The sequence below is a fragment of the Polypterus senegalus genome, chromosome 13, assembly GCF_016835505.1.
Source record: "Polypterus senegalus isolate Bchr_013 chromosome 13, ASM1683550v1, whole genome shotgun sequence".
NCBI classification, from domain to species: domain Eukaryota; kingdom Metazoa; phylum Chordata; class Cladistia; order Polypteriformes; family Polypteridae; genus Polypterus; species Polypterus senegalus.
In genome coordinates, this window is record NC_053166.1 from 69,950,351 (window position 1) to 69,963,700 (window position 13,350).

Here is a 13,350-nt window from a genome sequence, read left to right on the forward strand (position 1 = left end):
GGAGATAAAGTGCAAAGTCTAGCCAAAAACTATATGTTTTAATTGTGTAGATACTAGTCCTCTCCCTCTAAATCCACTTTGTCTTCAAAAAATATTAATGAGTATGTCCACAAATGGGCAGCCCTATTTGGCAATGTACACTTTACAGATAACTTTGGGATAAGTGTATAGAATTCAGTCTTGCTAGGGGCCATGGGCTAATATAGTTCAGTCTCACAAAGTGGTGACCTTTATTCACATTATTGCATTTTGTTCTCATTCCTTCAAAAGTCAATTCTTTTTGCACTGAAACACCACATGTTTAACATTTAAGAAAAAAAGTCTTCTCAGCCTTAAAGCTAATTTGACTCAAAGAGAATATTTTTTCCCAAATACAATTGTCTGGCCATTTTGCATAAACCTTTAACTAGTTTAAGGTTGTTCAGCAAATCTCAAGGCAAAAAAAGTAATAATAAGAATAAAGCATGTTTACCACCATGTGTTCAGTCTTAAACACAGAGGTCGCACAAATAATTGAGACCAGAGATGCAAACACCATATTTTGTTGCCAACTTCAATATGATAATTAACCTTCACATGTCTTAAGATAGCCAAAAATGTATGTGTACTTTAGTTTTCCCCTCAATGCAAACTGTAAAATTATCAGGTAGTCAGTATAATAACTTCAGCTAACCTAGTAAAATCCTCCTGAAAAGCCTTGGGTTCCTGGGGCAACTCCATTTATCTAAACAACCATTCAACTTATTTAATTTAAGTTAACAATCAGGGTAAATATGCAACTTTATCTGATAAAATCATGGGTAGTACTAGTGAGTGGTTTTATTTTGCTGTTGATTTATAAGTTAGCATATTTTATTTTAACCATACTGCACCAGTACCACAGTCAATGTAGGACATAAAAATCAACATTATAGGAAGTTTTTGATTTAATGTCCAATCTATAGTAATAATCTAGAGAATAAGCTGAGATCTAACAGCACATAGTGCACTCGTTCAAATGTTGTGGAATACAAGAATATTCTAGGTTTACATATGAATGCTATGTCAAATTTTAAATGTGTTACACAGTACGGTGGTAAAGTATGTAGCACTTGGCTACAGAATGTTGTGCACAGGATAACAGCAACTGCTTCAGTCTTACACAGGATAAATATCTAAAGCAAAGGATGGACCTCACTGAACACATTATTATACCCCATCAAACTGACTACATCAATAGCTTTATAAGCTATAATTGTAAATGATTTCCCCAGGGTTAACAATAAGTATTAATCTTACTTGATATCCCAGCAGAGCCATACAGTTGAGAAGTGTCCCCATCCAAGCTTACGAACTACATGGTAACGACCATTGAAAAGATCCCCAATTTTAACAGGATAATAGCCCCCTGGGAAAAAAAAGAAGCAGCAGCAATGTGATTTTGCTAATTTAACATTGCACATTTTATTTAGCTTAGTAACACAGATTTTTTTTTCCCATCATAAGTAAATCAAGGCAGTCTGTGCTACAACTCCCTGGACAGAATGTGTTCATCAATAACAGCCTAAGAGAAACTGAATTGGGATCACCTTATCCCATATATGCAAAAAGTATAAAAATCAGCTAGCATCCATACTGATGGTAACAGTATCAAAGCCATATTATTTTCACTTTCATCTGTTACCATACAGCCAAATATAGTACACACCACATCATTAAAGTGTGCACTGACATAATCTTGCAGAAAAAGAGATCAATGTCAATATTAACTTGAATGGTGTCCAGGTTCTTAAAGACATGTTAAGGATCTTCCTGAGGAATGAATATTAATCTATGAAACGGGAAGCATAGATGATACAGAGACTGCAAAGATTATTGTCAGAAGAAGTCAGACAAGCTTCGTTCTCAGATTAGTTTTGCAAAGGGACCAGGAAAGGAATGTTTTCATGTTGCTCTGGTATGTGCAATATCCCAAACGTCTACATGACCCTGACGCCACAGTATCTGCAGTAAGATAATTAAAGAATCCTCCTTGAATCCATGTGATAGAGCACATGAAGATATATCAGAAAAGCCATGATTAAGATACTGGAGCATTTGGTCTCTTTGGGTTTTTTAATATTACTAAACAGGTGCTTGCAATAGGCATGTTTTATTAGCCCACTCCTCTTTTAGCTATACATCTTATCTGCTTAAACCACTTTAGGCATCCACTTCATCAAAGGAATAACTCACCCAAAAATAAATTTAATACTACTTACCCCATGTAATTTGTAGAGATAGCAGAGAAAATGTTTAATGTTAAATTTTTACGCAGAATAAATATAAACAATTTTTCAGGTATAATTGGGGTCTATGGTGACAAACAGCAAACAATATTAAAAAGTACAAATAAAAAAATCTCTTGTTACTCATCTTCCAATTCACATATCAACTCATCCAGTTTAATGCTCACAACATCCCCAGCACAAGCAGTTTTACTAAAATATTCTCAAGCAAACCACTACAAGCTACATGGGGTTACATACATACACACATATACATACACACATATATATCATTTTTGAGTGGAATATTCCTTCAAGGTCAGTGGCACATTAGATAATTTCTAGTAGGAATAGATGACAATGTTGACAACTGTAGTTTCTGAACCTCTTTGTCAGCTTACATGACTCCGTGACATCCTTCTAGCACACTTTCAAATTTCCCCAAGAACTGCAAGCTCACTATATGCTGACAGCAATTAACATGTTGCCTGACAGTGTTAAAGTCTATACAAATGCTTTCCAGGTATGGCGAGTTTAGCTGAATTCATAGCATTTTTTTCCTTTTTTTCTTTTTCAATTGTATCTTAGTATGTCAAAACACAAGAAAGAGGAGACTCTCTTCTGTTTGTGTGATCCAAAACATCATCTTTCCTTATTCCTCAGAGGTGCATTCTACATATAGTAAATCCGGATGAGCACTCTTTTGTTGTCAACTCTCATACACACAGAGACAACTCTTATGACTTAAGACACAATCAAACCAATCTGATTTTGTTAGGGCAAGTTACATAGCATGTACTTTTCAGATATGAAGTGGTACAGTGTTGCTGTGATTAGTGCTGCTGCCTCATGACCCCAGGAGACTGGGCTTGAGCCCCAGCTTAGTTCTTGTCTTGGTGTCGTCTTGCAAATTTCAGTGCTTTTGTCTCAGTACTTTAGCTTTCCCACTGAATCTCTAAATGTGTGCGAGTAAGGTTAATTAGTTGCCTTATATATGCTGGTGTGGATGTGTACCCTGAGTTGGGCAGGTGTCCCAACTAGAGTTAGTTCCTGACTTGTATCTGACGCAGTTCTCCTCAACTCTATACTGGAGCTCAATGAATCAGAAAATGTGTTTTGACATGTACCTATGGTTATATATACTATGTCTGCTAAAACTCACCTAGGTAAACATAATCAGCAAAAAGCAGGATGTTCCCATCCAAACTCTCCCACGCTGGCATGGGTACTCCCTCAATCAGACCTGCAGAACCTTGACTCGGTGAAAATTTAAGTGACGGTACATACAAAAATAAACTGTTTGAAGTGGCTGACACTTACTTCACATAAAGAAAGTAGCCTTAATATTTTATCCCACAGGATAACCAAATGTTTAAAAGTAAATTTGAGCAAATGCTGCCTTACCCCTGCAGTAATCTGATGGGTCCTCTTGTTCTTCATCATCTGATCCAAGAAGTTCTGTCGGTGGTGGTGTAAAGTTGGCAGGGGGTGGGGTTAGCATAGGAGGGGGTGGGGTCAGAGAGGGTGGTGGTAGTGGTAAAACAACAGGTATTGGCAGAAGAGGTGGAGGTGGCGGTGGAGGTGGGGGAGAGGCTGGTGGTGTAGTGGAAGGTGGCAGGTTGAAAATCTCAAATAGGTCCTCATTGTTTGGGCTCTGGAGTCTAAGGAGGAAAATTCAAAAGACAATCAAGCAATAGCTAAAATCATGACATCTTTGGTAGTGAGCTCAAGGAGGACAGGAATAAATACAGCCACTTTCTTTGAATATTTACTCTGGTAGAATTTTCTATCTCATAGCTTTAAGTTAGAGATGGGGGCCTTGATTTGAACTGCTGGATAAGTCTCTATTATCTATTAAGTGGGGATGTTTCTCCATATATTTAAACAAGATTTTTGGAGAGTTAAATGCAGTACTTCAGAAGGTCTCCTAATGCTAAGCAATTCTGAATATTCACAGATCCACATGATACTTCTGCAATTACCATGCCCTGTTTTGCAGGTTTCCATTTTTTTTTTTTTTTTTAATTATTAAGATCAGTACTACTCTGCCCTGTGGCTTGTTACTAAAAGCTCCTGTATCCCAGCTTTAACAGGTCATCTGTTACATGGGTCAGTGACACGATAAAAAATGCAGAAAATAAATAAATAAAATAAAAAAAGCAGACTTTAGTGCAGGAAATACTGTATGTATACTTAAAGCTGCAAAGCAAAACACTTGATTAGATGTATATTTCATCACTAAAATACTCCTTACTTAATGAGCCCTTCATCATTCAACTCATAGAAATTTCTAAATGACACCAATAAATGATGCATATTATAATATTGTATACAATGGCATCCACAAGGGAAGGTCACACTTGCGTATCCGGTCCCCTGCCAAATCTAGTAAGTTAATTTTACCGAAAAAGATGCTAAAATTCAGACTTAATCCATTTAACTCATAAAAGGGTGTTGTTCGTTTTTAAATACAGTTTGCGTGAATTTATTCAACATATTCCACTGCTATTCAGTATAGCAATTCTATATAACCAGTAGTGTATTAAACACCAACATTTTTTTCACAGTGTAAATAGAGGAATTTTAGATTAGTTTTCAGCAGAAGAGTACAAAAACAAGCAAAGACACAATACCATTCGTATAGCAGTAATGTAAATTAACATGCAGCAATGGCATCATGTTAATTTACATTACTGTTATATGAATGATTAACAGCTACAGCAAGCCCAGCAACAATCTCTGCCCTCTATTTCTTTTTCCATTCTGTTATGGTATGTAAAATACAAGACATCAGATAGCCAAGACTATTCTGTTTGTGAAGTCCACAGCCCCAGTGCTGCTTATGGCAGCTTCCCAAAATATTCAAGCACTAAGAAATTAAAGAAAATAGTTAAGAAATTATAAAGAAAAAAGTCATTATAAAAAATATAAGACTAATAATTCCTGCAATAAGAAGGCATATTAGATTGATAGCAATGGTTAAAAAGGATAATGGGAAGGGTAAAATACAGCTGAAGAGAAATATTGCAGAAAAGGTGAACAAGATTCTTTCAATATTTTAGCATTAAAAGACAGGTCAAGAAGAAGATAAAGAGTATTAGGAAGTAGGAACCGTGTGGGCAAGTTAAAACATACAGACATTGGAACAGCAAAAACTTTCAAGTTGCACTTACAGTGGGATGCAAAAGTTTGGGCAACCTTGTTAATAGTCATTATTTTCCTGTATAAATCGTTGGTTGTTACGATAAAAAATGTCAGTTAAATATATCATATAGGAGACACACACAGTGATATTTGAGAAGTGAAATGAAGTGTATTGGATTTACAGAAAGTGTGCAATAATTGTTCAAACAAAATCAGGCAGGTTCATAAATTTGGGCACAACAAAAAAGAAATGAAATCAATATTTAGTAGATCCGCCTTTTGCAGAAATTACAGCCTCTAAACGCTTCCTGTAGGTTCCAATGAGAGTCTGGATTGTGGTTGAAGGTATTTTGGACCATTCCTCTTTACAAAACATCTCTAGTTCATTCAGGTTTGATGGCTTCCGAGCATGGACAGCTCTCTAACTCACACCACAGATTTTCAATTATATTCAGGTCTGGGAACTGAGATGGCCATTCCAGAACGTTGTACTTGTTCCTCTGCATGAATGCCTTAGTGGATTTTGAGCAGTGTTTCGGGTCGTTGTCTTGTTGAAAGATCCAGCCCAGGTGCAGCTTCAGCTTTGTCACCGATTCCTGGACATTGGTCTCCAGAATCTGCTGATACTGAGTGGAATCCATGCGTCCCTCAACTTTGACAAGATTCCCAGTCCCTGCACTGGCCACACAGCCCCACAGCATGATGGAACCACCACCATATTTTACTGTAGGTAGCAGGTGTTTTTCTTGGAATGCTGGGTTCTTTTTCCTCCATGCCCCCTTGTTATGCCCAAATAACTCAATTTTAGTTCCATCAGTCCACAGCACCTTATTCCAAAATGAAGCTGGCTTGTCCAAATGTGCTTGAGCATACCTCAAGCGGCTCTGTTTGTGCTGTGGGCGGAGAAAAGGCTTCCTCTGCATCACTCTCGCATACAGCATCTCCTTGTGTAAAGTGCGCAGAATGGTTGAACGATGCACAGTGACTCCATTTGCTGCAAGATGATGTTGTAGGTCTTTGGTCTGGTCTGTGGGTTGACTCTGACTGTTCTCACCATTCGTCGCTTCTGTCTATCCGAAATCTTTCTTGGTCTGCCACTTCGAGCCTTAACTTGAACTGAGCCTGTGGTCTTCCATTTCCTCAATATGTTCCTAACTGTGGAAACAGACAGCTTAAATCTCTGGGACAGCTTTCTGTATCCTTCCTCTAAACCATGATGGTGAACAATCTTTGTCTTCAGGTCATTTGAGAGTTGTTTTGTGACCCCCATGTTGCTACTCTTCAGAGAAAATTAAAGGAGGAGGGAAACTTACAATTGACCCCCTTAAATACTCTTTCTCATTATAGGATTCACCTGTGTATGTAGGTCAGGGGTCACTGAGCTTACCAAGCCAATTTGAGTTCCAATAATTAGTTCTAAAAGTTTTGGAATTATTAAAATGACAACGGTGCCCAAATTTATGCACCTGCCTGATTTTGTTTGAACAATTATTGCACACTTTCTGTAAATCCAATAAACTTCATTTCACTTCTCAAATATCACTGTGTCTGTCTCCTATATGATATATTTAACTGACATTTTTTATCGTAACAACCAACGATTTATACAGGAAAATAATGACTATTACCAAGGTTGCCCAAACTTTTGCATCCCACTGTATTTGAAGTTTATACTTAAGAAGAAGCCAATTACCTCCAAAACATTTCAGGGACTACTAAGGAGACACTTAGTGACTTGGACATTGTATAGAGTGAAGTATTGCTTTTATTAAATAGGTAGAAATCTAACAAATCACCAGAACAGGGTAGTATTCATCCTCTAATGCTTAAGGAAAATAGCGAGCATATACAAAATAAAAAGGGTAATGGGACTGATCCAAGTAGGGCAGTAAGCTTAATGTGCACCACAGGTAAATTAATAGAAGCAAATATTAAGAAAAATACATATCTACAACAGGTGTATGTATTGGAAAATACTCAACAGGGTCCAGATGAAGAAAGCTGCGTTTTGCTATAAAGAAGCAACAAAAGGATACAATGAGACACATGCATATAATATTATTTATCTGGATTTTTAGAAGGCTTTTGATAAGGTATCACATGAAAAGTTGGTGATCAAACTAAAAGAAGTGGGAAATCAGTGCACGGTACGTAGGTAGGTACAAATTTGCCCCAAACATAGGAAGCAAAGGAAGATGTTGAGGGGACCTTTTCAGAAATAAATGATGTTAAAAGTTGCGTCTCTCGGGTATCAGTGCTGGGGCCACTGCTCTTTTTAATATACATAAAGAATTGGGAGAAGAATGCAACTAATACACTGGTTAAGTTAGCATAAATCTTGGCAAGTTGTTGAATTTTGGAAACCAGTGAAGATGCAGACTTATACAGATTAATATTTGTGCAAATATCTAAACACTGATTGCTACATAGGCTTGAGGTGAAAACATACCATAATACTTTATTTCCACCTTCTAGTTTGGATTGACTAAAAAGTGAGGGTCAAAACTGAAGTGCAAACACACACACACACACACATACATGAAACAGCTGCTCAAATGGTGCATCTTAACATAAGGTGCAAATTACTAGGTAAACAACAGTCCTCCACAAACATAAACAAAAGAAAACTACAACCAGGTACCCCTGAAAAACCAAGCCTTCATTTACATAACCTTAGGAAAATCACAGCTCTCATGGAGACAGGTAGTGTGACAACCCCAAATGATGACTGTGACTTTTCAAAAAAAAAAAAAAAAAAAATCATCGTTTGAATTTACCATAGTGAGTCGCTATTCTTAAAAATGATCTCTTGAACCAATAAGCGATAAATCAGAAATGCCATGAATATAATGCACGCAAACTCTGGAGAACAAGGGTGACAACAAGGAAAAGTGAGTGTTTAGACTGTGTAAATGGATGAAGGGCATGTGGAATTTTGATGCCAACATATATCTGTTGTCACAGACGGCTGGGGTTCTTACCTGGCCGGGACACCTAAAAGGACCGGAAGGTGGCATAAAAAGCTTCCGGGTCACGAGGGGGCAACCGCCCTGGATAAAAAAAGGACCATGGGAAAGGGACAAAAAGATTTTAACTAGTTGGGACCCGTGGTCACCACCAGGGGGCACCTTAAGCCTCAAACAGACAAGGAGAATTGTCACTTACACCACACCAGGCAAGATGGCGGATGAACCTGCCAGGGACGCCCAGAGTGCTTCCGGGGCAAAGGGCAGCACTTCCACCACACCACAAAGTGTTGCCAGAAGATCGTCACCAGTCACCTGGAGCACATCCGGGCTGGAATAAAAGGGGCCACCCTCTTACACTCAAGGAGCTAGAGTCGGGAGAGGGAGCAGGACCAAGTTCCCAGAAGGAGATTGGCAGCTAAGGACTGAGGAAGAAAGGACTGAATTGGGGTGATTATTGCTGTGTGCATTGTGTGGTGTTCTGGGACTGTGTTTATTATGATTAATAAACGTGTGAACTTTATAAAGATGTGGTTTCCGGGCAAGTCTCACACTGTTCATTTGAGAAACAAATGAAAAAAATTTGGACGTGGTCTCCCCTAGACTTTCTCGTATACTCAGATATGGGGATGGATATTTGAGGAGTAAACCGGAAGACAATGATTATATTTTTATATCATGTACATTAATGAACAATCAACAACAAATTAATAATATATCGAACAATTATAAAAGTAAAGTTGAATAAATCGGACTCTGCAGCTGTATGAATAAAAGGTAAAGTACCACTTCCGGTTAATGGAAATAGCTCAAAAGTTCATAGAAATCTATGCTTTGTACCTAATACTTGCATGCAAAATTTGGTTGACCTAAGTGAAAGCATACTCAAGTTATCGTGTTTACTTACACACACAATTCCAAAAGAGATATTTTGGGACTCAGGAAGGTTTAAAACATCAAGATTCATCAAGATCTCAAAATGGCTTTCCCTATAATTCATATATGAGAAAGTAAAAAGGATGGTTTGAGATTGTAGATGTATTACAAATACCCAATAGGCAATTGCTCAATTACGAGGATGACTATATGAGTTCATGTCAACTGGATGCCAAAACGAGGTGAGTAAACACATGTTTACAGAGGTGAAAGGAAAACCATTGTGTGTCTCATTGGTAAAAAAATAAAATCAAATTAAAAAAATCTTACAAGCAATATATGAATCATGAACGCTAATGAACTAAAAGTAGGGTGAACAGAGGTCCTGTATTACCCAAAATGATCGCATATTTTAACTTTAATTTCGGAATTATGACTTATTCTATGAAAATCTGCATTAATCTTATACATGTTAATAATTTCAGTTTATGTAAACATTGTTCTGTTCAGATTGCTTTATATACAGGGCACTGTTAGGTCTACACATTTAATTTCTAATCACTTGACCTTTATTCAAAACAGACAAAATCTGACCAATCATATGTTCTGTAACTGAAAAGACTAGAAAGATTTCTATAACAATGTGTATACCTGGTGAGAAATACAGCCCTCAGATAGAGAACAAGCAGCTAAGCATTTCGACCAGAGAAAAAAAAAAATCAGATTTTTCTTTCTATTAGTTTTTTGCCGTCTTAGATTTAACAAGGGGACTTTTTTATGCTTTCAGAGAAATCATTTTTGGGTAGACACTAAAATTGTTGTCCTGAACTTAAATCTACTGAATTTATGATTCTGTATGGGATGTGGGATGTATGCATGTTAATAATAGTTCATACAGTTAAACAAAAAAATCGAGTTCTTGTGTGTTTTTGATAAGAACTAGCTTAACCATAAAGGGAAAAAGAGGTGGTTTAGTAATGAGAGATGCAATTCAAGGTAAAGTTATGTACTGTAAATGATTGAGTTAACTGGATAAAATATTATTTTATCTTTTTGTCATGGAGTGTGTGTGTGGATTATTAAGATTTAGATTATTAGTTAGTTCATTAGATTATTAACACAGGTTTGTTCATTCAAAGAAGTGCTGAGAACGATAGTATAACAAGGCCAAATTTAGATTTTATCTAAATCAGAATCAGAATATTTACACCTGAGAGAAGAATGAATCATACTCCAGAAAAGCCCACTTATAGCTCACAGAAGAGAGTGATGAAGAACCCTAAGGAGACAGCTGTGAGTCTTAATGAGGCAAAATGCAGTTTAGAAGCACATCACTACCACTTTCAAAAGTGATCCAAAAGCCAAACGAGTACTTAAGTGGCAAGGGTGATAAACAAGAGGAAGTTCACACTCCATTTTTAATAAGCAGAAACAAGCCGTGTCAAATATCAACAGTAAGTTTATCACACTGGACTTTTTAATCTAAAATCACTGCAGGAAAAAAAATGGATACAGATGACCAAATGTGCATGTCCTTGGGCATTTTTGACAATGTAGAGTTTAATAATGCAACACTTTTAAAGACCTTTTTTGGGAATATGCCAGGAGACTCTTTAAATGAAAGTCCAAAGATGGTTCAGGGTCAAAAATTCTTTTGGTCCAAGGCCACAATCAGGCAGAAAGACCAATTATTATATGACTGATCCTTCTCCAAGACAAAGAGGAAATTGTTTTTACTGTGTAACACAGAGGGGAACATTGATATATTGTATAACAGTAATTGAATCCTTAATTCCCAGACTGTAGTGAAGATCTTGCATTCAAATGAGATTCATCTCTTGAAATTAAAATAACAGTGCAGTGATAGCTAATATTGATTTCTGAATCATACTGCAATGATTATAATTTATAGCAAAATAACACATGTTGTGATCACTGAAAATAGTTTCTTTGTGAACAGCAACATTTGTACAGCCAGGTCCCTGAAGATACATCAGTAGAAGGATATTGCTGGTTTGAAAAACAACAAAACAGCAACATGCAATAGCTGTCACCTGTGATGACATGATGCTTTCATCAAAGCTCTCATTTAAACTTTGTGATTGCTGATCAAAATGTCCGGAGCAGCACACTGGCTGATGGGAATTGTTGCTCCCATTTCGGTATTTGCACAAGACTGCAGATAAGATGAACGGGGTGGTGGGTAATACATATTAAACACCTTTCTTTCTGGATCAGTTATGTAAAATTAAATTCACTCACAGCCACAGCACCTGGCAAGCACTGCTAAATGCGTCTTCTTCGAGCTTCGATGATCTTTACTCACTTCATCTCTACAGACGGTCTTCATTTGCATAAACCAGCAATCGTCATTTCTCCATGCAATTGCTGTCAGTGATGTGATAAAATGGGGGAAGCGGTGTGATGAAATGTCCCACTTACTACAGCATTACTAATGACAAATATAAACAACCAAAAAAAAAAACACACCAGCTAATTTTCGATTTTCCATAGATACAAATCCATCAAGGCATTTTTGAGATTTTTGGGAATTAATTTTTCGATTTTGTCTGTTTACTCCTAAATATTGAGATATATATCTATACTAATAAAAGGCAAAGCCTGACTGACTGACTCACTGACTCATCACTAATTCTCCAACTTCCCGTGTAGGTAGAAGGCTGAAATTTGGCAGGCTCATTCCTTACAGCTTCCTTACAAAAGTTGGGCAGGTTTCATTTCGAAATTCTACGCATAATGGTCATAACTAGAAGCTATTTTTCTCCATTTACTGTAATGGAGTTGAGCTCGAAAGCCGTGGGGGGCGGAGTTTCGTGTGACATCATCACGCCTCTCACGTAATCACGCATTACGTAGAAAACCAGGAAGAGCTACAAAAAGCGCTGAAGAAAACATGCATTATATAATTAAGAAGGCAGCGAAACAATTAGAAGCGAGTGAGTGACATATAAAACCATATTCAGTGGCTCACGTGAAATGACACAGTGCGCAGACAAAAAGCAACAGTTCCAAAGAGTGCTGAACAAAAACCGAATTACACTGCTACGCTCAAATAGACAAACCGCACGCCGTGGCAATAGTAGAGGCTTCGCCTCTAGTGCTGACTTTCAAGGTTCGATTCCCGAGAAGGGATGCACTAAGTATGTACACTCGCTTCTCAATTCATTTTAGCCTCGCATCCCCTTGGTTTGAGACGATGAAAAATATGCGTTAACAGAAAGACAGATCACCAATTGAAGCTTTATGAATAATGGATACTTTATTCGCGATCAATGATTGTTTTGGTAAAGCCATACTCAGTGTATTCATTAGATGAACGGTAAAAAAGTAAGAGCAAGGGGAGGGTAACTTATTGAGGCACACAGGCAAAACCACAATAGCACGGGCTCGATGTACTGTAGTGCGTCAACTCGATCTGAATTGCGCGATCACATTCGAAAAATATTTCTTTTCAAGTTCTATTTAGTCCATATGTGTCAAACTCAAGGCCCCAGGCCACATCCGCCCGGCGTGTAATTATATCCGCCCGAGATCATTTTATATACTGTATTATTGTTATTAATGGCCCGGGATATGAAGGCTGGTAACACAATAAACTACAGATCCCATAATGCAGCGCTTCAGCTGCCTTGCCGAACACTTACCGCGTTAATCAAGTCTAGCTTATGATGCTGCAAGTTATTGCGAAGCTAGCCCACACGATGCCAAGAGAAAAGGTGATTCTGAACATAGAGCCTTTAAAACCGATGGGAGGCTGAGTATATGTTTACTGACATTGCCGGTAAACCCGTGTGTCTCATTTGTGGAGCTAATGTGGCTGTAATTACAGAATTTAATCTAAGACGGCACTATGAGACAAAACATCAAGATAACCTGAAAGACCTGAATGCAATGCACAAGATACAGAAAGCAGAAGAGTTAAAGAAGAATCTGACACTTCAGCAGACGTTTTACCGTGCAAAATCACAAAGTGATTTCAAGTGAAGCTACTTTTATGGGAGACACAAATGCACCAGTGCAACTTGCCCCACTTTCCCTGTTGCCAAGTAATGTTGAACCAAATCGGCACAACGGTGTTCCCAAATACGCACTTTGCT

The 13,350-nt window shown here is 37.6% G+C and overlaps 1 protein-coding gene across 2 annotated transcripts in view; it reads right to left on the bottom strand.

Annotated features, from left to right (window-relative positions):
* srpk3 (SRSF protein kinase 3) overlaps positions 1-13,350 on the bottom strand; it is a 94,409-nt gene that overhangs the window by 51,532 nt on the left and 29,527 nt on the right. For both annotated transcript variants that reach the window (XM_039774991.1, XM_039774992.1), the window contains exons 3-4: positions 3,651-3,907; positions 1,279-1,387 (exon numbers count right to left, since the gene is read on the bottom strand). In XM_039774991.1, coding sequence (XP_039630925.1) covers positions 1,279-1,387; positions 3,651-3,907 — 366 coding nt within the window. The remainder of the gene's footprint in view (positions 1-1,278; positions 1,388-3,650; positions 3,908-13,350) is intronic.